The sequence below is a fragment of the Eschrichtius robustus genome, chromosome 16, assembly GCF_028021215.1.
Source record: "Eschrichtius robustus isolate mEscRob2 chromosome 16, mEscRob2.pri, whole genome shotgun sequence".
NCBI classification, from domain to species: Eukaryota; Metazoa; Chordata; class Mammalia; order Artiodactyla; family Eschrichtiidae; genus Eschrichtius; species Eschrichtius robustus.
The window spans coordinates 23,329,500-23,356,781 of NC_090839.1; the positions used below are offsets into that span (position 1 = coordinate 23,329,500).

The 27,282-nt window shown below is 44.6% G+C and overlaps 1 protein-coding gene across 5 annotated transcripts in view; it reads right to left on the reverse strand.

Moving 5' to 3' along the window:
* Positions 1-6,387: 6,387 nt before the first annotated feature.
* The window catches only part of DLGAP4 (DLG associated protein 4), an 84,644-nt gene continuing 63,749 nt past the window's right edge, over positions 6,388-27,282 (reverse strand). For all 5 annotated transcript variants that reach the window (XM_068565454.1, XM_068565453.1, XM_068565455.1 and 2 more), the window contains 3 exons: positions 10,164-10,255; positions 9,059-9,214; positions 6,388-8,211 (listed from right to left, as the gene is read on the reverse strand). In XM_068565454.1, the coding sequence (XP_068421555.1) occupies positions 7,993-8,211; positions 9,059-9,214; positions 10,164-10,255 (467 nt within the window). In that variant the 3' untranslated portion in view covers positions 6,388-7,992. The remainder of the gene's footprint in view (positions 8,212-9,058; positions 9,215-10,163; positions 10,256-27,282) is intronic.

A 27,282-nucleotide genomic window follows, 5' to 3' on the forward strand; every position in this document is an offset into this window, starting at 1 on the left:
GCACCATTTGCTGAAAAGACTATTCTTTCTCCATTGAATTTTCTTGGCTCTCTTGTTGAAAATCAGTTGTCCATAAATGTATGGGTTATTTCTGGACTCTCAGTTCTGCTTCATTGATATATACGTCTACCCTTATGGCAGTACCACACAATCTTGATTACTTTAGTTTTGTAATCAGGAATTGTTTCATCCAACTTTGTTCTTCTTTTTCACGATGGCTTGGCTATTCAGAGTCTCTTGCACTTCCATATCAATTAAGATCAGCTTGTCAATTTCTACAGAAAAGGCAGCTGGGATTTTGACAGAGATTGTGCTGAACCTGTAGGTTAATTTGGGGGAGTATTGCCGTCTTAACAATATTAAGTCTTCTGATCCATGAACATGAAGTGCCTTTCCTTTTACTTAGATCTTTTAAAATTTCTCTTAATGATGTTTTGTAGTTTTCAGTTTACAAGTCTTGTACTTCTTTTGTTAAACGTATTCCTAAGTGTTTTAATCTTTTTGATGCTACTGTAAATGGAATTGTTTTCTTAAACTCATTTTCAGTGTGTTCACTGGTAGTTGAACTGTTTTTACTCACGATACTTCTGACACCAAATATGTGGGTATTTTCCTCACACCAGTCAATTCTCCAACTCTCTGGACACCAATTGGATGTCCTACTATTTGGTTCAATTCTAACCCTAATTACCTGGAGTTAGTGTCAGACTCCACAGGTTTAAGGGCTCAGTCCCACAAGATTTCCCTCACATCAGACCCAGGATACCCCCACTTTTGTCCAACTTGACTACAAATTGCGGATTACTACACATCCCTCCCCGCCACTGTTAGGGAACTGTTGACCAAAACCACCAGTCTTAGCCAGGCTCGCTTGCCTGAGTTGTCTCACAACAGGAAGTCCCGATAAGGACTGGAATCCACCTTGGCTGAGAGATGAGCATGCCACCAGGAAGGATCCCGAGTGAGACTATAGGCCAAGCAAGATTGGCCAGAGACCACCCGGAAACTAATCCCATTACCGTAAACCCTGAGACTTTGAGCCACGTGGCAGAGCAGTTCTCCTGGGTTCCCTTACCCTACCGCTCTCTGCCTGGGCGCCCCTTCCCGATAAATTCTTTTGCTTTGTCAGCACGTGTGTCTCCTCGGACAGTTCATCTCTGAGTGTTAGACAAGAGCCCACTCTCGAGCCCTGGAAGGGGTCCCCCTTCCTGCAACACCAGGATAAATAATTTCTTAGAACTGCTCATAGAACTCAGGAAAGCAGTTGAATTACTATTATCAGTTTACTATAAAGGATACAACTCAGGAACAGCCAAATGGAAGAGATGCAAAGGACAAAGTGGGGGCAGGGGTAGGGGGGAGCTTCCATGCCCTCTCCAGGGATGCCATCTTCTTAGCACCTTGAAGTGTTCACCAGCCTGGAAGCACTCCAAACTCTGTTGTGTAGGGGTTTTTATGGAGGTTTCATTACAGAGGCATGATTAAATCTTTGGCCATTAGGACTGACTTAATCTCCAGCCCCTCTTCCCTCCCTGGAAGTTGGGGAATGAGGCTGAACTTTCTAACCCTCTAACCATGCCTTGGTCTTTCTAGCAACCAGCCCCCATCCTGAAGCTATCTAGGGGCCCCCAGCCACCAGTCCTGCCATTAGCATACAAAAGATTCTCATCACTTCAGAGAGTCCAAGGGTTTCAGGAGCTGGGTACCAGGAACTAGGGACGAAGACCAAATATTTATTATTTATTATATCACAGTAGAGATACTATTGGTTTTTGTATATTGATCTTGCTTCCAGGAACACTGCTGAACTAATTTATTAGCTCTGATAATTTTTTTGTGGGTACCTTAGGGTTTTCTATATGAAAGATCATGTTATCTGCAAATAGAGGTAGTTTAACTTCTTTCTTTCCAATTTAGATGCCATCCATTCATTCATTTATTCATTCTTGCCTAAAGGCCCTGGCTGGAACCTACAGTACAATATTGAATAGAAGTGGCAAGAGTGAACCTCTTCGTCTTGTTCCTTATCTTGAGGGGAAGGCTTTCAGTCTTTCACCATTAAACACGTTAGCTGTGGATTTTTTTTTTTTTTTTTTGGATGTCCATTATCAGCTTGAGGATGTTCTAATTTGTTGAGCATTTTTATCATGAAAGGGTGTTGGGTTTTATCAAATGTTTATTCTGCATCTATTGAAATGTCTTTAATCTCTGTCCCTTAGAACTGTCCTTTAGCTTTTCTATGTCTTTCATGCACTGACATTTTTGGAGAGTCCCGGCCAGTTACTTGGTGCTCCCTCATGATTAGCTTCAGGTTATGGATTTTTGACAGGAATATCACAGAAGTGATGCTGTACTCTTCCCAGTGCATCTTATCAGGAAACACGTATGATGTTATTATTACCAGTGATGGGAAAAATTAAGTGTCTGCCAGATTTATTCATCAGAAAATTACTATTTTTCCCCTTTATAATTAATATGTTCATTAATAGGTAATTTGTGGGGTGCGCTCCTTTGAGACTAAATATTCTGTTCCTCATCAAACTTTTACCCATGGCTTTTAACACGTACTGATGATCCAGTTGTTACTCTGATGGTTGTCAAATGGTGATTTTTCTAACCCTTCTCACTTCCTTTTACTGGTTGGTGAATGTGTTAACTTTGAGATTACCTGTTAGACGTCTAAGTGGAGGTGGTGAGTGGGAAGTGCAAAGTTCAAGGAAAGGTACAGGTTGTAGATTTAGATGTAGGAGTTGTCAGTCTGTAGAAGGTTAAAGCCATTAGCAGTTGAGGGTCTCCAAGGGCCCATGTCCCCTGTTGGTCACAGGGCTTCACCAGGCCTGGGGTCCGCTGACGTGTTTTAGAGACAAACCCTGGTGCTGACTGGGTCACAGAGTACCATGGCTCCATGGAGGCTGGGACTGGGGGCTCCTGTCTTATGGGAAGCTGGGTTCTGTGGAAGGAAGTGTCCTTGCTCTGTTCAAAGCTGGTAAAAGCCCTTACTACTAAACCTGGCATTCTAGGCTTGTCCAGCACCACCCCTTCCCTGAGCAGCAGCACAGTCTTACACTTCTGCCTCTGCTTGCTGTGCCCTTCACTGCCACAGCTTGGGGAACTCCTGCTCATCCTTCAAAGCCCAGCTCAAATATTACCTTCTCTGTGAAGTCCCACCTCTACTCCCCACAACAAGGTCATTCATTTAGAAAACAGTTCTTGAGGCTCTCCTCTGTGCTAGGCACTGAGACTAGTGAAAAAAACTCTATTCCTGCCCTCAGGAAGCCCATGTTTCCTGATGGAGACAGATATTCATAAGTAATCTCACAGATCTAAGCATCAGTGACAGCAACAAAGCAAGATAAGTGAAGTGACTGTCCAGCTCCAATAGTTAGAGCAGGGGGTTTGCACCAACCTGGCCTGGCTGAGGTGCTTTGGGAAGGTTTCACTGCAGAAATGGCAGCTGGCCTGAGAGCTGAGGAAAGAATAGGTGCATTGGTGGGGGAGCCATGGCTCCCTGTGCAAGGCCTGAGGTGAGGCTGGAAGGCAGAGAGCAGGGGATGGGCTCCCATGGGAGATGTACCTAGAAAGGTGGGCATAGGCCTCCAAGGCCAAGGTGAGGAGGCTAGATTTTCTCTTGCTGGTACTGGGAAGGCTTCAAAGGGTCCTGAGCAGAGGGGGATTTTCGAGGAGTCCCTCTGGCTGCCATAAGGAAGAGACAGTGGGGACCACATTGATTTTTCAGATCAGCCAGATTCATATCGGTAGGAGACACAACTTCATTTTTTTGTTTAGATTTGTTTTTATTTATTTATTTAGTGCCAGGTCTTAGGTGTGGCATGGCATCTCTTAGTTGTGGCATGCAGACTTCTTAGTTGCGACATGCGTGTGGCACCTAGTTCCCCAACCAGGGATCGAACCTGGGTCCCCTGCGTTGGGAGTGCAGAGCCTTACCCACTGGACCACCAGAGAAGTCCTGATACAGCTTCATTTTAAGTTTCTTTTATAAACCCCATTCCAGTGCTGGTGGTAGGAACTTCATCTCAGTTGGTCTGGGGGTCCTCATGGTCTCTGGATCTCAGGCCACTGGTGACAATGGCTTTGTCCTGCTGGCCTGGCCACAAGGCCCCTGAGCCCTGTGCTGCTCCTGGCTACGGCCGAGCCTTCTTCCTCTGCTCTCAGGCTATGGGGTGGGGACTCCGAAAGGCTTGGGGACCCACAAACTTTGGGGGAGCAGGAGGTTTACAGGGGAACCTGGGCCTCCCTGCTCTCTGACCTGCAGCCTCTGGGTGGTTCTCAGGGACCCACGGACGGTGAACAGTCTCCTGCTCTGCTCCCTTTCCTCTTCCCGAGCACCCTGCAGCCTTCAGGAGGGTGCTTTCTGTCTCTGTTTGGCCCTGTTCCCTCAAGGATTGTGCTTTGGAAATGCAGAAACCGAGGACTCACTCCCAGCTTCTCTGGGAAGCTGCTGTCGGCCTTTCCCTGAAATGACAAATGCCTCCCTGATAGAACAGAGTACAGGAGATGGGACATCATCTAAGCCATGTTCTTGTTCAGACTGTTTAATCTGAGTCATGAGAAAACAGAAATCCAAATTATGTAACATTCTCTAAGATGCTTGGATACTTAAAAAATGTCAATGTCATGGAAAAAAAAGTGGGGAAACTGTTTCTGATTCAACGAGACTAAAGAGACATGATAACTGAAAGCAGCGAATGATCCTTCACTGGATCCTGGATGGATACAAAGGAAAAGCCATGGAGGACATTGCTGGGGCACTTGGAGTATGGCCCTGCTTTAGCTGGTATTAATGTCTGGGCACCAAGTGCCCTCCTGGGTAAGGGAGGTGCTCGAGGGTCACTCGTTTGTTAAATTAGAGAGTAAGATGGTATTGTGCTCACGTAGGAATGTCCTTATTCTTAGGTGTCGCCTGGTGTATTTGGGGTGAAGCAGCGTGGTATGTGCAGCTTATTGTTAAATGGCTCAAGGTGAGGGGATGTTTGTGTACGTCCTTGAGAGGAACAATGCAAATATGGCAAAATCTTGAGTGGGTGATTCTGGGTAAAGGACATTAAACTATTCTTTCAACTTGGGGAGGGTGGGCCTCTCGTCTGCTGCACCAGCAGGGCTGGCAGAGGGGGCCCAGGTACTCTGATTCAGGGAGTGCAGGACCCTCCCTGAGACCCTGATCTAACCCTCAAGGCCCCTCCCCTGCTGCCGCGGAAACACTCAGGCTCTGAAGGGGTAAGGGTCCACCCAGTTCCCCGAGGCCCGTCAGGAGTAGAGCTGGGTGCTCGCTGGTCAAGTGCAGCGTGACCGCCTCCTGTGTTCACTCACACCTCTGAGTATCTGGCTCAGTGCCCAGGCAACCTGAAACCCGTTCACTTACCTTCGAGTCCCCCTCAGCCATGTCTCAGGGCAGGGGTAGGTCCAGGAAGGTGCCAGCCCCAGGAGTTAATCTGAGCCATCCATGGTCACTGGACACTCAGCCACCACTACCAGGATCTAGACGTGAGGGCACAGCACTCCTAGCGCAGGGGGTCTGGCCCACAGGCTTCAGATGACCTCACGAGCGGCCCCTCTGGGGAAGGCAGTGCAGCCCGAACAAAGTTCCTGGGAAGGTAGTTCCCCTGGGCTTGAGGTCAGCAGCATCTCCGCTGCGTTGGGCCAAGGGAGGAGACCAGGTGCCTGCAGCTCGGCCGGGCCCAAGAACTTTCTAAAACGCACGTTCTTACCACCAGACATGGGCACTACTGTTCCTCCTGCTCTCCCCTGCATCCCATCCCCCTCTCCCGAAGCTGGTTAATACCCACTGTCCTTCAGCCTTGACCCGGGTTTGGCGGAGCTGTCATGGGTTCCCATAGCCTCACTGTGCTGCATCTCCTTTCCTACCATCTGCTGTAGACTGGAACTCACCTATGGCATGTTCCGTGTCTCCCCCACCGGGGCTTGAGCTCTACGAGCAGGGTAGGTGCTCAGGAAGTGCATCCAATGCATGTAACTGTCAGGGTGCAGGCAGCTGCTGGGGTACCGAGTGCCCCGTCCTGGGTGAAGCGCACGCAGAGTCGGGGTCTACAGAGGGGGCGTGAGTTGTCAGCGTGGGCAGCCCATCTCAGCTCCCATATAGCAACGATAAAGCATTTATTTCTCTGGAGGAAGCTGGTCAGGCAGATGTTACACACTCATCTTTTAGAGAAGGGAACCGAGAGCTTAGTTTTCTTGCCCGGGATCACAGAGCTGGTGCATGAGAGAGCTGGCGTTACAGTTTGCACTCCGGTCAGCCTGTCTCCAAGGAGCTGCCGTTTGGAAGGGGTCTGGCTGTCTCCTGGGGCGTCCACTCCACCCACCTCATCCCAGCCTGGCCCGTCCCGCTGCAATAACACCATGAGCCCGTGGTACACGTTACCTCATTTATTCTCACAACATGCCTGTGAGGTAGGGAGGGGCGGGGACTGTCCCCATTTTACAGAGGAGAAAGTTGAGGCACACAGAGGTCAAGTGACTTGCCCAAGGTCACAGACGGCGGCCAAGCTGGAATGGGCCCTAGAGCAGGCCCACAGTTCACCTGGGGCCCCTGTGGCAGGTGCTGGACACGAGGACGTCTCCAGTGCCACAGCCGTGGCCACAGGAGAGCAGCCCTCGTGCACGGAGCTTGCTGCGGGCCTGGCCTCGCCCTCTCCCTCCCTGCCCCCCACCTCACCCTGCAGGCCTGGGCCATTGCAGCTCAGGGCTCATGACACCCTGGGAGTGGGGCTGGGGGGCAGGGGAGAGAGAAGGATGACTGGGGTAAAAAAATAGAAAACTCAGAGGCCGGGCAGATGGGCCCATGGCCGGGGAGTGGGGGGCAGGTGAGAGACAAAAAAAAGGGGGGGGGCTGCTTACACACAAGGTATATATTTTTACACACACTTGTACACACACCTAGATATAGTACATGTAAAAATATATGCTATTCACACACCCGCCTCCTGCCAGGTGCCCCCGAGAGCCAGCGGTGGCGCTGGTGGGCATGGGTGAGCAGAGGGGCGTTTGTTAAATATACACTCTAAGGTCTATGTGCATATGTACACATACGTACAGACACAGCCGCCCGCCCCTCGGGTACTGTACACAGGCTCGGCCAGGGACACATGACCCCTGGAAAATGGGGTCCCTCTCTTGAGTGGCCCCTGCAAGTCACTCTGAGTCATACATTTTGCTGAAGGAAGAAGGGGCTGGAGAGAAGAAAAAGGCGGGAGTCTGGAGTGTGGTAAGCTGTGGTTTTTATCTCATTCCCCCCCCCCCCCCAAAGACTTCAGCCCTCCTCATGGTCTCAGAGAGGCGAGTCACCCGCCTGACGCTGCCTAGGGCTGGCAGATCACAGTGGGAGGGCTGCTTCTGCTGAGAGGAACCTATATCTGCGTGTGTGAGCACTTGGTGGGGGAGGGGACGCGTGTCCATCTCTCTGTCCTCTGGGCTCACCCACAAAAAGGGCTGAGAACCAGAAAGCCGATAGTCAGGATGGTGACCCCTGTGTGAGCTCTTAAGGGAAAAGAGAAAAATGTAAGAATGAAAACTCCAAGGTCAGAGCTGGGGTAGCCAGGAAAAGGAGGAAGGACATGGCAGGTGCCCAAAGCTGCCCTTGGGCTGTCGTCATCTTGTAAACAAGCTAGTTTAAGTTCTCATTAGATAGAGCAAGTAAAAAGACCGTAGTCTGGAGGCTGGGCCGGGGCGTTGCCGAAGTCCATCTATCTAGTCCACCACGGCCAGCAAGAGGAAAAAAAAGTTTTATAGTTTTGTGTTTCTGTTGATTTTTTTGTGTGAAGTCTTCATAACCTAAAGCTGGGAGGGACCCAAAAAAGCCAAATTGTGAGCCCTTGTATGCGTCAATTTGAAAGTTGGCTCAGGGTCTCTAGACAGAATAACCATACTAAAGGTTGAGAAAATTTTGTTCCTTTCACATTTAGTTTGTAGGTTTCTTTTTTTAATGACTTAAAATTGTTTGCTTCCTGCTTCCTGGTCTCAGAGCCGGGTCTGGGCCTCAGGGACATAAATCTCGATGCTGTCCGCGCTCTCCGTGGCTGAGTTCTGCCGCACGGAAGCCGCCCGCTTGGCCGCCAGGAGTCTCTTGCGGGCCTCCTGACGCTGCTTGTCTCCAGCGTCAGAGGCCTTGTCGCGGCTCACTGCCGGCTTGGATTTGGCTGGCTTCTTTGGGACCGGAGGGGGTGGTTTCTTCTCTTCCTTTAGTGAGACAGTGAGGAGAGAAGAAAAATAAAATAAAGGTGCCACCTTTTGTGTGGCGCTACCACCCACTGTATGCTGGCAGCTGGAGCCTCCACCCCAGCTTCCTCGCATCGGGCACAAGCAACACACATTTGGAAGCAGGAAGCCACAAGAAGCGATGATGGTGGGAATAGCACAAGGCATAGGAGCAAAAAGCAAGCTTACAATCCTAGAATGTTCTAGTAGGAAGGGACAGACAGATCACCTCTTCCCACCCCTGCTTTGAACCCCTGAGAGCCTGAAATTCACGCAGGAATCATAGGGCCAGAGATGGGATTTAAGTTCAGGGCCTCCGACTCCCAGGTCACATTTCACATGCTGTTCTAGGCGATCAAAACTCACAAGGGCCACAGTCCAGTAACCAATAACCAAAGGGGTCATTGGGTGCCACTGTTTTACAGATGGAAGCCTGAGCCTCAGGGAAGAGGCTGGCCCAGGAGGCAGAATCGGGTCCAGACCCCTGTAACTCCTGGGCAGCGTGGTCCTAGCAGAAGGACCATTTTTCTACCTCCAGGGTTCCAACGGCTGTGTCTACGCTAGTGCTCTGGGCTGTGGGCACGTGTCTCCCACTTTCTGAACATGCAGGGCAGGAAGGCATGCTTCGCGGGGGCAGCCTCAACTACACAGAGCGAGTGGCATGCTGGACGAGCGCCGAGCATGGACCCCGCACACTGATGGACGTGAGCCCCCAGCTCAAAGACGACACACAGAGAAGGGAGCCAAGCAGCACTGACCGATGTGGCCAGCGTTATTGCCGACCAGGAATTTGTCCCTGGACTTCCCCTCCGCACTGCTCCATGCTCACCTTCCTCTTCTCGGGGGTCTCCACCAGCTGCCAGCTGTTGGCCTTGAGGTGGTAGAGTTCATCAAACTTCATGCTGATGTCCTCGATGGACAGCTGCAGCAGGTCCCAGAACCCTGCCAGGTCCTGGGCTGTTGGACGTGGGTTGGCATCAGGGTTCTGTGGGACAGATGGGGTTCAGTGGGGCAAGCAGGGCAGAGGCTGGTCCTGCACCCCATCCCAAGTACTGTCTCCTAGCTCTGCCAGCCCTGGTTGGGTTCTCTTGAGGCCTGGTCTTACTCTCCTGTTCCCTGGGTCGGGTCAGTATCTGTATGAGCGAATGAACCCAATTCCTGATTACTGCTGGCCCTGATGGTGGAGAGCTTTGGGAGAGAGAGACAGTCCTATCATGAGAGTGGGTCCTGCACACACATGGGGACTGAGGCCTTCGCCACCACTGTAGGGCTACAGTGAGGAAAGCCCTCATGGCCTCAGCGTGTATGCCAGGCAGGCAACTCGTCTCATTTCACAGGGAGGAGGCAGGATCACTCCCCGGTGGGTGTGATTACAGAATCCGTGTGGTTTCTAGCCCATCACTCTGTTCTCTGAGAGCACATTCCTTATCAGGACTTCCCCAGTGAACGCCCAAACCCCTACCGGTCCTAGAGACAAACACTCGCCACTGTCCTCCACCCCTGGGAGTACACCACCCCTGCCAGATGGAAAGAGGCTTCCACAGGAAAAGCTGCTGCCTAGCGGCGAGGGTGAAGGAGAGGGAAACCCACCAAGCCTCATGGTGGTTATTTCTTTAGTTCTTACCTTGACTGTCTTCTTAGATATAGAGTATGTTGTATATAAATAAATCAGTGCTAACTGATTTTTAACTTTCATGTGGCTGTTTTGACACAGAGTTCACTTTTCTATTTCAGAAGGTAGTAGAGATCTGAAAGGACCATTCCTGGCCCTTTTCCTGTGCTAGGCACTGACATGCACCACTGTCATCTTTCCAATGCCATGAGGAAGCAGCACCTTCTCCATGTTAGAGAGGAGGTCACAGAGGCTTAGAGGCTAATCCAGCTGGGGGCTCTGGCTAGAAGACCCACTGTGGAGGAAGAAGAATCACACTCACCAAGTTTTGCTCACAGAGGCCCCGGAACTGCTGGAATTTCTGTGACATCAGTAGCTGGGCACTGCCCACAGCACTGAGGACTTTCCCTAAGACTGAGAAAGAGAAGGTAGAAAAAGACTGAGCAGTGCACAAGGTCTGCTGGGGTGGAAGGCAGGATCAGGGTCATGGCTTTCACCTCCCCTCCCCGCCTTAGGATGCCAATCATTATTTGGTGATGGCAGTCAGTCTTCATTTTATTTACACATTAACCCACTGTCACTGTGAAAAATGCAAACCACACATAATAAAGTGAGCCCCATCCCCTAGTTGCTAAGGACATTTTATGGCAATAAATTTGAAAACTAAGTTTAAATGGAAAAAATTTTCAGGAAAACATAAATTACTATCATAGACTCAAGAAGAAATAGAGAATCTGATTAGGCCAATAACTGTTTTAAAAAACTGAAGCAGGAGTTAAAAATCTTCCCCAGAAAAAGGAACCAGGCCTATGTCGTTTTACAGGTGAGGTTTTACAAAACCTTCCAGGAATAGATAATCCCTGTTTTATACATTCAAATTCTTCCTGAGAGTAAATAAACAGAAAATGACACCGCTAATTTCAGGAGCCCTGAGAGAACATAGGACATGCCAAGAATAGGGCACTTTCATTATGAACATAAAAGTCTTAAAGCAAAGAGAATCCAACAGAAGAGTTCACCATGAAGTGTTTAGCCCAGGAATACAAGGTTGAAATCTTTTAGTGTGATTTCCAGTTTTAAAGTGGTGGCAGGAAGATGGTACTACCTCCTAACCCCCTTAGAAATCACTGAAAAGCAAAACAGAGTAAACAAGAAATCAAAATGCAAACTGTCTCCTGACAGAACTCTGGAATGTAGTATAGGAAGGCTGCCACATGCACTGATAGCCACACGAGGAGGATTCTTGGGGTTGAAAGGCTCAGATAAAAGTGGCAGTTCTGAGTTCTCAAAAGCAGCATAACTTGAGAGGAGAAGCCAATAATCTCTTATTTGAAATAAAAAGGGGGTGTGGACTGCAGCAGGAGCGTTCCTGAACCTGGTTCAGCACCAAAGGTGGGGGGCAGGGGGACGAGGACAACACTGTATGGTAACCGCCCTCTCATCGCCTGGGGAGAAGACCAGGCTGAAGAACGCACCCTGCACCCATCACCATGCCTGAGGAATTCCTGCCAGCCTGGGACACAGTCCTGGCTCCCACAGTGGTCTACTTAACAGCAGCTCATGAAGGAAGAATTTCACCTCATTCAGAAATTAGTTATTAAAAAGAAACCAACACAGGAGCTAAACATGTTATAGGAGCAGTAAATGGCAGATGAACATTCACCAGAAAGTTGTTGCCAGAGAACAGATGAAAAGTGTTGACATTTAGCCACAAATATTTAAACAGTAGTTCAAAGCAGAGATAAGGTGCTCTGAAAAGAGATGCAAGACAATGGAAGGGGATAAAACATGAGCTCTGGAACTAGTGCAAGAGAAAAATCAGGCATCACAGAAACAAGGGCCATGATGGACACAGCACAAAGAATAAACCCTGATGAAAACCAATAAGGACAAGGAGGACAGGAGTGAAAAAGCTCCTCGCTCAAAACACTTACACTGCTAGATTAACAAGACAAGATTTCTTAAATGAATAGCTAAGCTGCTGGGGATAAAATGACCACCCCCACCCCCAGAAGGTAGTGGGTATATGTGCCTGGCTTGGTCTAAAGTAGGATGGGAGGGCTTCCCTGGTGGCTCAGTGGTTAAGTATCCACCTGCCAATGCAGGGGACACGGGTTCGAGCCCTGGTCCGGGAAGATCCCACATGCCGCGGAGCAACTAGGCCCGTGTGCCACAACTACTGAGCCTGTGCTCTAGAGCCCGTGAGCCACAACTACTGAAGCCCGTGTGCCACAACTACTGGAACCTGCGCACCTAGAGGCTGTGCTCTGCAACAAGAGAAGCCACAGCAATGAGAAGCCTGCGCACGGCAATGAAGACTAGCCTCTGCTCGCTGCAATTAGAGAAAAGCCCGCACACAGCAACAAAGACCCAACGCAGCCAAAAATAAAATAATTAAAAGAAAAAAAAAAAAAAAAGGATGGGAATAAAAGGAAAAGTTTCTCCTGAGAATTCCTAACCATAAGACTGCACTTAGGTACCTTATTTTTTAAGAAATAAAAGAAGCAACTAGATGTATTAAAAAGATGAGACTATTTTTAAAAAAGTGACTGAGAGACATGGAGGAGACAGGGAGACTTAAAATACATCTATCAGAGTTCTAAAAGGACAGAGAGAATGGAAGAAAAGAAATTTATTCAGAGAGATGATTTAGAATATGAATAAAGGAACCATCCCAAACTCATTTTATGAAGCTAGATAACCTTGATACTAAAACAGGACAAGGATGAGAAAGGAAAATTACCAGCCAAGTAATGCTGCCTTTGAAGAAAGGCAAAATTATTAAATCAGATATTAACAAAAGTACAACAATGTACTAAAATAACTCAGCTGGGTTTATTCTGGTAATACAAGACTGATTCAACATTAGAAAATTCTAATGACTTCTGATTCTGGCTATGAAAAACCAGTTACTATCAGACAAACTGAACCCTCCCACCAAGAAAAATAAAAAAAAAAAAAACTAAATAAAATACCAAAAACAACAACAAAAAAAATCTTTCAAGGCATTAAAAAATTACCAAAGCAACCAGAATTTGAGAGGCTAAGATGTCAGTGAGAACGGAAACTATATTCAGCCAAGTCTGATATTCTGTACTGCCTTCTACCCCAAGGCATCTCCCAGCTTATAAGCAGCACAAGGCTGAGGTGCTAAGAAGCCAAGAAGAAAGTGGTGGTTCAGAGTCTGAGAAGCTAAGCAGAACTTGTGGCAGTTCCATGGGGAAAGGGAGACCAAAACTGGAATTCGGAGCTACCAGAGCAGACAGGACTTGGGGGAAAGCGCATCAAGCTGAGCAAAGCTTCCAGCAGTCTTAAGATGGGGGAGAAACAAAAATTGGAGCTCAGTGTCTGCCAAGGAGGAAGGGCTTGGAAATACCCCAGGCTGTCACAAAACCCAGCTCTGAATCAGCTCAATCCCATATTAGATTAAGTTGGTCTGGCCCTACTCTAATTGTCTACAAGAAGCAAAAGTAAATTCGTTCTCAAAGAATAGAAAATCGTCTTGAAAAAAAAAAAAGAAGAAAAGAAAATCATCCTGAGCTTCAAGTTATCTCTGTAGTTTTCGTATACAGTTTCTGGCATTGAATAAAAATTACCAAGCATGCCACGAGGTAGGACCAAATGACTGCACACCAAAAGAGAAAAATCAGCAAAAAGTAAAAGAACTATAGGGGATGTAGGTACTAGAGGTATTGGACCAGGGCTTTAAAATGACTGTGAATATGTCCCAGAAAATATATGACATGATGAGGAATTTCAGCAAAGAACCAGAAATCTATCAAAAAGAATCAAATGGAAATTCTAGAACTAAAAAATAGGGTAACTGAAATTAAGACTGCAATAGATAGGTTTAATAGATTGGTTACAGCTGAACTATAAAATAATCCAGTAGAAAATATCCAGACTGAGGTCCAGAGGAAGAAAAAAAAAAAAGGGAAAATACAGAAGAATGAAGAAACATAAGATGTGGCAGTCTAAAATATGTGTAATTGGAGTCCACAAGTAGAGAAGAAATAACATGGAGCAGAAATTTGAGGAAATGATGGCCAAGACTTTTCTGAAACTGATGAGAGTTATTAAGGCCGCAGATTCAAGAAACCCTGTGAGCATCAAGCTGGAAAAGTACAAAGAAAACCATACCTAGGTATCACAGTAAGATGGATAAAACTCAAACACAGGAGAAAAAGTCTTAAAAGCAGACAAAGGGGAGAAAACAAATTATTCTTCAAAGAAGCAGCAGGAAGACTGACAGTTGACTTTTCAATAGAAAGGCTGGAAACCAGGACATAAAAACATATTTATAAAGTGTTGAAAGAAGATCAATACGTACCTATAATTCTATACTTAGCAAAAATACTGTTCAGGGACTTCCCTGGCAGTCCAGTGGTTAAAGACTCCACACTTCCACTGCAGGGGGCACACGGGTTTGATCCCTGGTCGGGGAACTAAGATCCCGCATGCCGCGTGGCGCGGCCAAAAGAATAAATAAAATAAATTAAAAAATAATAACAAACAGAAGCCTGCCTCCTGGAGGACAGTTTTAAAAAAATACTGTTCAAAAAAAGAGGGAAAAATACAGACATTTTGAGACAAATACTGCATTAAAATAAATACTAAAGGGAGTTCTTCAGGCAGAAGGAAAATGATCCTAACTAGAAGCAAAGAAATAAAGGAGTGAAGAGTACGAGAAAGAGTAAATACATGGGTAAGTAAATACTGATTGTATAAAACAAAAATAATGTCTTGTGGCATTTAGAACATATATATAGAACTGAAATACTTAACAGCAATAGTACACAGGTTAGGAGGGGGATAAAAGTGATCTAAGGTCCTTGCGTCATCTGTGAAGTGGTAAAGGTACTAATTTAGTCTTTACAAAGTCAGGGATGCAACTTCCTTATCGCAGTGGCAATGCCATCCTTTCCGTCACTCAGACTCCAAACCATTTTGGACTCCTTTCACTCTTACTCCATATCCAATCCATCAGGAAATCCTGCTCTGCCTTCCAAGTATACCCAGAATCTGACCCCTCCCTTAAATGCTCCATGGCCACCACCATCTCCTCTTCCCCAGATTATGTTACTTCCTCCTAACTCATTTCCCAGCTTCCACTTGTGCCCCTCCGCCCACTCTCTTCTGAACAGAGAAACTAGATTAATCCTGTAAAAAAGAATGTCACATTGCACTCTCCAACACATTCTCTTTTGGGAGTCAAAGCCAAGCCTCTGACACCTCTGAGGCCCCACCACACGGACTCCACCCCCCACCTCTCTGCTCACTCCTGCAGCTACACTGGCCGCCTTCCCCAGCCCTAGAACACGTCAAGCGCTTGCCCACCACTGGAGTTCTCTGATCTCCAGAGCTCTGAGACTTCTTCTCTCTTCCTTCCTTCAGCTTTCTGCTCCAAGGTCACCTTATCTGGGAGGCCTTCGCTGACCACACTATGTGGGACAGCAACACTACCCCCAGCCAGGCAGCTCTCTTCATCCTGCTCTTACTGTGCTTTGTTTTCTCTGTTGCATGTCTAACCATCTTGCATATTATATGTTTAGTTGGTTATTTTCTGTCTCTCCCCATGAGAATGTAAGCTCCACGAGGGCAGGGACCTTGTGTTGTTCTGCTACCTCCCCAGAAGCTAGAATAGTGCCTGTATACGGTAGGAACTCAGTAAATACTCACTGAGTGAATGAAGGTCAGGACCAAGGGAGGGATGCTGCTTTCTTCCCACTGTCGCACAATGTCCTGACACTCTTGCAGTTAGACAAGATATGCATGAGACACAGTAAGATTAGAAAGAGAAACACAGGGCTTCCCTGGTGGCGCAGTGTTAAGAATCCACCTGCTAATGCAGGGGACATGGGTTCGAGCCCTGGTCCGGGAAGATCCCACATGCCGCGGAGCAACTAAGCCTGTGTGCCACAAGTACTGAGCCTGTGCTCTAAAGCCCGCAAGCTACAACTGCTGAGCCCATGCACCACAACTACTGAAGCCCACGCGCCTAGAGCCCATGCTCTGCAACAAGAGAGGCCACCGCAATGAGAAGCCCACGCACCGCAATGAAGAGCAGCCCCCGTTCGCCGCAACTAGACAAAGCCTGCGCGCAGCAACAAAGACCCAATGCAGCCAAAAAGAAAATAAATAGAAATAAATCTTTTAAAAAAGACATAAAATTGCCACTAGAGCAAATAATATGATCATTTATGATGCGAATCTAAGAGGACTGAGAGTTGTACAAGGTTGCTGGATACAAGATCAATGTAGAAGTCTCAACATAACTTACTAGAGTATGCAAATATAAAAATTCATTTTACTATCAAAACAAAAACTAGAAAGTACCAAGGAATAAATCTAATAAAAATACATAAGGCCTTCCTAGATATATTAATCAAACTTGAATAGAAGGATATAAAATGGAGATCTGAATAAATGGAGAGATAAACTTCATTCATAGCTAAGAAGACTCAATATTTCTCAGGTATCAGTTTTTCCCAAAGTAATCTATAACTCTATTTCTAGTCAGCGACCCAGGAAAATTTTTCTGAGGAACTTGATATACTAATTCTAAAATTGGTATTGGAAGAATGAAGATATAAATAGACTTTTTCTTTCTGAACAAAAAGAATAAGGAAGGGGATTCACCCTATCAGATGCCAAGGCATGTTAAAAAGCTATGGCAATTAAAAGCTGTATTAACACAGAAACAGACAAAAGGGCAGCAGAACAGAATAGAACTGAGAAACACACCCCTGTGTGTGTAGCAATCTGGCCGTGGTTATGACTGACTGGCATCACTAATCAGTGAGGAAAGCAGAGACTTCAAAATGTCTCTCCAGTGAGCCCTGGTCCGGGAGGATCCCACATGCCGCGGAGCAACTAGGTCCGTGCGCCACAACTACTGATCCTGCGCTCTAGAGCCCGCAAGCTACTACTACTGAGCCTGTGTGCCACAACTACTGAAGCCCGCGTGTCTAGAGCCTGTGCTCAACAAAGAGAAGCCACCGCAATGAGAAGCCCGCACACCACAACAAAGAGTAGCCCCTGCTAGCTGTAACTAGAGAAAGCCTGTGTGCAGCAATGAAGACCCAATGCAGCAAAAACAAACAAAAAAAAAAGTCAGCACTATGTACCCTTAAAAAAAAAACAACTTAGGAAAGATCTCAGATCAACAACCTAACTTTATAACCTAAGAAACTAGAAAAAGAACAAACTATCCCAAAGCTAGCAGAAGGAAGGAAATAATAAAGATTAGAACAGAGCTAAATGAAACAGAGAATAGGGAAACAACAGAGAAAAATCAAAAAACCAAAAGTTGGTTCTTCAAAAAGATCAACAAAACTGACAAAACTTTAACTAGATAGACTAAGAAAAGAAGAAAAGACTCAAATACTAAAATAAAAAATGAAAGTGGGGACATTACTACCAATTCTACAGAAATAAAAAAGATTATAAGAGAATACTAGAACAACTGTACACCAACAAACTGGATAACCTAGATGAAATGGACAAATTCACAGAAACACAAAACCTACCAAGACTAAATCATGAAAAGATAGAAAATCTGAATAGTTTTGAATCAGTAATCAAAAATTTCCCAACAAAGAAAAGCTCTGGACCCAGTGGTTCCACTGCTGAATTCTACCAAACATTTAAAGATGACTAACACCACTCCTTCTCAAATTTTTCCAAAAAACTGAAGAGGAGGAAACACTTCCTAACTCATTCTATGAATCCAGCATTACCTTGATACCAAAGCCAGACAGAAACACTACAAGAAAACTAGAGACCATTATCCCTTATGTACACTGATGCAAAAATCCTCAACAAAATATTAGCAAACAAGATTCAGCAGTATATTAAAAGGATTATACATATGACCAAGTGGGATTTATTGCAAGGATGGTTCAACATATGAAAGCTGATCAGTGTAATATGCCACATCAACAAAATGAAGGGGAAAAGCCACACAATCATCTCAATTGATGCAGGAAAAGTCTGACAAAATTCAACACTCTTTCATGAGAAAAACACTCAACAAACTAGGAACAGAATGAAACTACCTCAACAAAATAAAAGCCATACATGAAAAACCCACAGTGAACATCATACTCCAGGGTGTTTTCTCTAAGATCAAGGATAAGGCAAGGATGCCCACATTCATCACTTCACCTCAACATAGGACTGGAAGTTCTAGCCAGAGCAGTTAGTCAAGAAAAAGAAATAAAAGGCATCCAAATTGGAAAGGAAGAAGTAAAATTATCTCTGTTTGCAGATGATACGATCTTATACGTAGGAAACCCAGAAGATTCCACCAAAAAAACCCCGATAAAACTAATAAATGAATTCAGCAAAGTAGGCAGAATACAAAGTCAACACACAAAAATCAGTTGCATTTCTAATACTAACAATAAACAACCTGAAAAGGAAATTACAAAAACGATTCCATTTACAATAGCATCAGAAAGAATAAAATATTTAGGAATTAACTAATTAAGGTGACAGACTTACACAATGAAAATTACAAAACACTGCTGTTTTGTAGTTATTAAGAAGATATGATAAATGGAAACAAGTCCCATGTTCATGAACTGTAAGACTTAATACTGTTAAAAAGTCAATACTACCCAAAGCAATCTTCAGATTCAATACAATTCCTATCAAAATTCCAATAATGTTTTTTGCAGAAATAGAAAAATCCATCTTAAAATTCATATGGAATCTCAGGGCATCCCAAACATTAAAAACAATCTTAAAAAAGAATAAAACAGGAGGATTCACACATCCTGATTTCAGAACTTACTACAAACCCACAATAATCAAATCAGTGTGGTACTGGCCTAAAGACAGACATATAGATCAATGGAATAAAATAGCAGCCCTGAAATAAACCTTTGCAAACATGATCAAATGATTTTTGACAAGGGTACCAAGCCCATTCAATGGGGAAAGAACAATATTTTCAACAAATGGTGTGGAGAAAACTGGATATCCACATGCAAAAAAGTGAAGTTACATTGTTATGTGATACCATAACTCAAAATGGATCAAGAACCTAAATTTAAAACCTAAAACAACAAAATTCTTATAAGAAAATATAGGCCAAAAGCTTCAGGACATTGGATTTGGCAACGATTTCTTAGCTCTAACACCAAAGGCACAGGGAAACAACGAAAAAATAGAAAAACCGGACCTCGTGAAAATTTTAAAATTTTGTTCATTTAAAGTCATTACGTACAGAGTAAAAGGGTAACTCACAGAACGGAAGAAGATATTTGCAAATCATGTATCTGGATGAGAGATTAATATTCAGAATATATAGAGAACTCCTAAAACTTAAACAACCAAAAAAACCCCAACCTGATTCAAAAATGGGCAAATGACGTCAACACACATTTCTCCAAAAAAAAAATCAAATGGCCAACAAACATATGACAAGATGCTCAACATGACTAATTATTAGAGAAATGCAAATCAAAACTACAATGAGGTATCACTTCACACCGGTCAGAATGGCTATCATCAAAAAATCTACAAACAATAAACGCTGGAGAGGGTGTGGACAAAAGGCAACCCTCCTACACTGTTGGTGGGAATGTAAATTTTTTCCTTAAAAAACTATAAATAGAGTTGCCCTTTGATTCAGCAATCCCACTCCTTGGGCATATATCTGGAGAAAACCATAATGCAGAAAGATACATGCACCCCAATGTTCATTACAGTGCTATTTACAATAGTCAAGATATGGAAACAACATAAATGTCCATTGACAGAGGAGTGGATAAAGAAGATGTGGTACATATATACAATGGAATATTACTCAGCCATAAAGAAGAATGAAATAATGCCATTTGCAGCAACATGGATGGACCTAGAGATTGTCACACTGAGTGAAGTAACTCAGACAGAGAAAGACAAATACCATATGTTATCACTTATATGTGGAATCTAAAAAAATGGTACAAATGAACTTATTTACGAAACAGAAATAGAGTCACAGATGTAGAAAACAAACCTATGGTTACCAGGGGGGAAAGGGGGGAAGGGATAAATTGGGAGATTGGGATTGACATACACACACTACTGTATATAAAATAGATAACTAATAAGGACCTACTGTATAGCACAGGGAACTCTACCCAATACTCTGTAATGACCTATATGGGAAAAGAATCTAAAAAAAAGTGGATATATGTATATGTATAACTGATTCACATTGCTGTACACCTGAAACACAACATTGTAAATCAACTATACTCCAATAAAAATTAAAAATAAAATAAAACTACAATGAGATACTACCTCATATGCATTAGGAAGGCCACTATCAAAAAAAAACAAAACAGCAAGTGTTGGCAGGGACGTGGAGAAACTGGAATTCTTGTGCACTGTTGGCAGGAATGTAAAATAGCACAGCTGCTGTGGAAAACAGTATGGTGGTTCCTCAAAAAACTAAGAATAGAATTACCATATGATCCAGCAATTCCACTTCTGGGTACATACCCAAAAGAATTAAAAGCAGGGACTCGAAGAGATATTTGTGGACCATGTTCATTATTCACAGTAGTAGCTGAAATGTGGAAGCAACCCAAATGCCCACTGAAGGATGAAGGATAAGCAAAATGTGGTATATACATGCAATGGAATATTATTCAGCCATAAAAAGGAATAAAGTTCTGATACATGGTATAACATGGAATAACCTTGAGGACATTATGCCAAGTAAAATAAACCAATCACAAAAAGACAAATATACTATTTTTATAAGTCAAAATCATAAAGACAAAGTATAATGGTGGTTGCCGGGGGTGGAGGGGAGAATAGGGAGTTATAGTGTAGTGGGTATAGAGTTTCAGTTTTACAAGATGAAAGGAGTTATGGAGATGGATGGTGGTGATGGCTGCACAGCAATGTGAATGCACTTAATACCACTGAACTGGACACTTAAAAATGGTTAAGATGATAAATTTTACCACAATAAAAAAATCAAAGGTGCAGAAGATTAAAAGATATGAACTTAAAATTAAAAATAATAGTGATTAAAAACCATTAATTTTGGGAATTCCCTGGTGGTCCACTGCAGGGGGCCAGGTTTTGATCCCTGGTCAGGGAACTAAGATCCCGCAAGCTGCGTGGCATGGCCCAAAAAACAAGCAAAAAAAAGTGATAAAGACATCATTAATTTTAGGAATTCCCTGATGGTCCAGTGGTTAGGACTCAGTGCTTTCACTGCAGGGGGCCCAGGTTCAATCCACGGTTGGGGAACTAAGATTCCACAAGCATGCATGTGTGTGTGTGTGTGTGTGTGTGTGTGTATATATATAAAATAAAATACAATATATATATGACATAGTATTAAGTATCCACATATATAAAGAACTACAAATCAATTTTAAAAACACTGACAATGCAATAGAAAAATGAACTATCTGAGCAATTCACAGGAGAAAAAGTTGAAAGAGCCAATAAATTAATGAAAATATGCATAGCTTCTCTAATAACAAAGTAAATACAAAATAAATCAACCAGATATACTTTTCCACTTACCAAATAATTAATTTAAAGTCTGACAGGATCAAGCATCAGTGAGGATATCAGAGAAATGGAAATTTTCCAACACTGTTGGTGTAAGGAGACATTGGTATAACCTCTTTGGAGAGCAATCAGGCAGAACTGATTAAAATATAAAATGTGTTTCCATCCATCCAGCAATTCTGTCCAAGGTAAATATCCTAGAGAGATTCTCTCACATGTGATGCCAAGAAAGACGTGTGCCAAGATGCTGATAAAACCCTGAAAACACCTAAACACCCATCATCAGGAACGTGGGCAAAGAAAATGCAGTACTTCATGTATCTCACTGAACACTTCACAGAATTTAACCAAACTGAAGCAGATCTGTATGTGTCAAACTAGACAGAACTTCACAACATACTGTTCAGTAGTAAAAGCGCTCTTTGTAACTGTACCATATTAGATTGAACTGGTTCTGTGTTGTGGCAGACTGTACTTTCCAAAGATGACCCCAGCAGTATCTCCTGTCTCTCGAGTTCTTCTAGAACCCTGACACTCCCCTATCAAGAGGCGGGGTCTAATTCTCCCCGTCCTTGAATCTGGGTGGGCTTGTAACTTCTTGTAGCCAGTAAAATACAGTGGTAGAGATCCCAGGTGACTTCTGAGGCGAGGTCATCAAAGGCAAGGCAGCCTTGTTAGCCTGGAGCCCGGAGCCAACAGGTAAGAAGTCCGACTGCCCCGAGGCTGCCTGTGAGGAAGCAAAGTCACGTGGAGAAGACATACACAGGGGCCCCGGCAAGCAGTCCCGGTCTTTAGGTCATTCTGGTCTAGGCACCAGGCATGTGAGTGAACTACCTTCAGGTAATTCGTTCCCTCAGATATCAGGCCCTGAGTCATCCCAGCTGAGGCCCCGGACATCTAGGAGTAGAGATGAGATGTGCTTGCCATGCTCCTGCTGAATTGCTGACCTACTGTTATAGCCGTAACCATAATAAAATGCTGGTTGTTTTATGTCACTAAGTTTGAGATCACTTTTTATGCAACAAAGGTAACTGAACACAGTGATAGGCAGTGAGGGGCCTGCTTTATTACAAATAATACAGCAAAGACATCCTTGTATACACCTCTACACACAAACCAGTTCTTTAGGGGAGGTCCTAAAAAGGAGACCTGCACTCAGAACTGCCCACTGGTGAAAGTGGAGGAGGCTACACTGCCTGTTTCTAGTAATATTAATATCAACATTAACAACGACAATTGTAATAAGTGCTACCACCTCTTGGGTTCTTGCCAAGGGCTTTGTGTTTCTAATCTTACATTAATACACAGCCCTGTGGGGTTGGTATTGGTCCACCCAATTCACAGGTGAGGAAGTGGAGGCCTGGAGAACTGAGGTGACTCGCCCAAGGTCTCTTAGTTTCCTTCCTCGCCAGAGCTGGGGAAATGGGATGGCAGGCCCCTTCCCTCAGGCTGCTAGCTCTATGTCTACCCTTGTTCACCTCTCATCTCCCAGCACTGAGGCTAGAGGTGTGGCCTCCTTTTCAGCTCCTGGCCTGGGCTGCGTCTATCCACAAGTTAGGGTGATGGTGACAGCAGCTGCAGCAGGCATGGCTGCTGCCATTCACCATCAAGCACTCCGCATACACAGGGTCTCATCTTACCCCCACCATAGGCTGAGGGTGGGGTCATTATCGCCACTGAACAATGGGGCGAAGCAGGCTCAGATGTGCCCAAGGTCACACAGCTGTTGAGTGGCAGAGCACTTCACCTCCATGTTTGTTTCTTCTTCAAGACACGATTTTAATAGCTCCAACCTCACTGGATAGCCGGGAGTAAACAAGATGATGAATGCCGAGTGCTGGCTCATGGTAGGCCGCCCAGCGTTCAAGGCTCTCTGATTCTCCACTCACTCTGGAACGATCCTGATCAACCCCCTGGCCACAGGAGTTCCCACAGACTACGTTGAAGCGTTCATTTCATCCGCATCTCCTTCAACAGCAAGAAAGACATCTGCACAACTTGACCTCTGTAATCTTGCTTCCCCAAGAGCCCCTCCTTATCCAGCCAAGCACGCCCTGCCTCCGACTCCCTCTTTCAAGTTAATGACCTCTTCATCCACCTGTGGCCCAAACCAGGGAAGCTGGAGGGATCCACCTGACTCCAACCCTGTGCCCCTTTAGTCGGTCCATTCAGAACGTTCAGAAAATTTCTTCTGTTTATCCATTCCTTCCTCTTCCACCCCACCGCCCTGGTCTCCCTGTTTCCAAAGCTTTATCCACACAGCAATCAAGGGTGATCTTTCTAAAAAGAAAATCTGACCATCTCACTGTTGCTTCAGATCCCCCAGCTGCTTTCCCCTGCCTGGAGGGTAATGCCCAATACTTTGATCTGACATTTGAGGCCCTTCTCAGTCAGCTTCCTACTCTTGTGACCCACCATCCCCCTCTTCCCACCCCTTTCTTTTCAGTTGTGATTCCTGGACCTGCCCTGCCCTTCCTGCTTCTGTGCCTTTGCACGTGCTACTCCCTCCATCTGGAATCCCTGTCCTCTCCCCCTGCCTGTAAATACCCTCCAAGCTTCTGCACAATATGAAGGTATCATGGTTTCCTTGAGGCACCTCCTTGGTGAAGCTCTTCCACATATGTAAGAACAGTGACATTAAAACTTGTGGCCATAAGTCAGACAGGGCCTTGGGTGGACGTACACAATTTGATCAGAAAGCATGGTGGTGTCAACGAAGAATTGTGGTCCTAAGAGATAGGAAATGTCATTATTCACAACAGACAAAAGATGGAAGCAACCCAAGGATCCACGGACACATGAACGGATAAGCAAAATGTGGTCTCTCCATACAACAGAATATTACTCAGCCTTAAAAAGGAACAAAATTCTGATATAAGCTGTAACATGAATGAATCTTGAGGACATTATGCTAAGTGAACTAAACCAGTCACAAAAGGACAAAGACCGTATGATTCCACTTATATGAGGTACCCAGAGTAGTCAAATTCAGAGACAGAAAGTAGAATGGTGGTTGCCAGGGGCTGGGAGAGGGAGAATGGGGAGTTAGCATTTAACAGGTACAGAGTGTCAGTTTGGGAAGTTGAAAAGTTCTGGAGATGGATGGTGGTATAACACAAAATCCACCCAAGAGAGGCAGCCACCTGCATGGGCATTACTGATTTACCTGAGCAGTCAGAATATTTATCTTGTATCTAAGGGACAGAGCAACGTGACTACATCTATCTTTAAGTTATAGTCACTGATGTAGGGCTGTGAAAAGGGCTCCATCCAGAGGTTGGGTTCAACAGCAGGGGTTGAGGACTGCTTATTAAGAAATGTCATCATGTTGAAAGAGCACCCCTCCCCCCATAATATTACGGGAAGGTAACACCAATACTGTTTGGCGTGACATATGCTTAGCAAGTAAGCATCTTCTCAATCCAGAAAGAATTAGAATTAAGTGCAGTACAGAAAAGTTTAACCTGCTGCACCAACACTGAGTCACTAAGGTATCCGCGCACGCCCACCTAGGCTTATTCTCCTCATCTGCGCCGTCCAATACAACGGCCCCCGGCCATTTGCAGCAAGCGAGCACCGGCAATGTGGTTTGTCTGGATTGAGATGTACGATAAAGTAAAATATGCACTGGATTTTAAGTACTTAGTATGAAAAGGAATGTAACACCTCAATAATTCTGTATGTTGAAACACTACTATTTTGGACATACTGTGTAAGATAACTTACAAAAATTAATTTCACCTATTTCTTTTTGCTTTTTAAATGCAGCTCCTAGAACATTTAAAGCACATGGCTCACATTATATTTTTACCAAACAGCGCTGCTCTAGATGCTCTGACCCTAGGCCACCAGGCAGGGTCAATGGCAGATGGCACGGAGTGAGTGATAGTCTGCGAGCTCCCTCCCTCTACCCTGCACCTGGAATGCCAGCAACCAGACACATGCCCCCAAAGAAACTAGAGGATTCTTTTCTGAAGAAGATTCTGAAGGATTCTAGAGAAAAGATACTGACATTTCAAGATCTTCTAAGGCAAAGGCCAGTTTGTCACCCAATCACCCTAAAGCAGGACACCCTTAAACTTAAATGGGCAACAAACCACTTTAGTTCAATGTCAGCAGAACCTGTCACATTGTCACCAATAGAAATCAAAGATAATTTCATATCACATTACAGTGGTCACAGTTATCTTGAAATAATGTTTTCTATCATCATTACTTTAAAATTATAGTAGTTTTAGACTGACTGCTAGACTATTAATGCCTTAACAAAGAAGTATATATAGTATTATCGTATCACAAATTTATTCGCTATTTTAGAAACTGTATGTTAACGTAATTGGTTTCCTTTGTTATCTTGATATAATTTTTTTTTTTTATTATTTTACATTTTTATTTATTTATTATTTATTTCTGGCTGTGTTGGGTCTTCGTTTCTGTGAGAGGGCTTTCTCCAGTTGTGGCAAGCGGGGGCCACTCTTCATCGCGGTGCGCGGGCCTCTAACTATCGTGGCCTCTCTTGTTGCGGGGCACAGGCTCCAGACACGCAGGCTCAGTAGTTGTGGCTCACGGGCCCAGTTGCTCCGCGGCATGTGGGATCCTCCCAGACCAGGGCTCGAACCCGTGTCCCCTGCATCGGCAGGCAGACTCTCAACCACTGCGCCACCAGGGAAGCCCTTGATATAATTTTTTAAATTAATTAATTTATTTATTTTTGGCTGCGTTGGGTCTTCGTTGTGGTGCGCGGGCTTCTTATTGTGGTGGCTTCTCTTGTTGCGCAGCACAGGGCTCTAGGTGCGCGGGCTTCAGCAGTTGTGGCACGTGGGTTCTAGAGCTCAGGTTCAGTAGTTGTGGTACATGGGCTTAGTTGCTCCGTGGCATGTGGGATCCTCCTGCCCCAGGGCTCGAACCCATGTCCCCTGCATTGGCAGGCGGATTCTTAACCACTGCGCCACCAGAGAAGCCCTGGATATAATTTTTACTGTATGTTATTTAAAACCAGTATTCTGAGAAGGTGTCTACAGAAGCCTACCTTTCAACGGGCCCTGCCCACAGAGCTGCCAGTTAGTCTCTCATTGCTTCAATTGTTTTTTTGTCCTAATTTTAATTTTTATTAAATTAATATATACTCATAGTTTTAAAAATAAATGGAAGCACAGCAATAAATGAAAAACAGATTAAATTGGACTTTATCGAAATTAAAGACTTGCGCATCAAAGGACACTATGAAGAAAGTGAAAAGACAACCTACAGAATGGGAGAAAATATTTACAAATCATATATCTGACAAGGGCCTATTATCCAGAATATGTAAAGAACTCCTAAACTCTACAACAAAAAGACAAACAACCCAATTAAATAGACTGAATAGATATTTCTCTGAAGATATACAAATGACCAATAAGAACATGAAAAGAGGCTCAGCATCAGTCATTAGGGAAATGCAAATCAAAATGACAATGGGGACTTCCCTGGTGGTCCAGTGGTTAAGAATCCACCTTCCAATGCAGGGGATGTGGGTTCAATCCCTGGTCGGGGAACTAAGATCCCACATGCTGCAGGGCAACTAATCCCGTGCCACAACTACTGAGCTCCAGCACCTCAACTAGAGGCCACGTGCCGCCAACTACAGAGCCCACACATTACAACTAGAGAAGAGAAAACCCGCAAGCCACAACTAGAGAGAAGCCCGCACACTGCAATGAAGAGCCCATGCGCTGCAATGAAAGATCCCGCATGCCACAACTAAGACCCGACGCAGCCATAAAAAAATAATTAAAAAATAAATAAAATATTTTTTAAAAAGGACAAAAAAAAAAAAAAAGGACAATGAGATACCATTTTATACCTACTAGGATGGCTATAATTTTTTTAAAAGATGGAAAATAACAAGTGTTAGCAAAGATAGATATAGA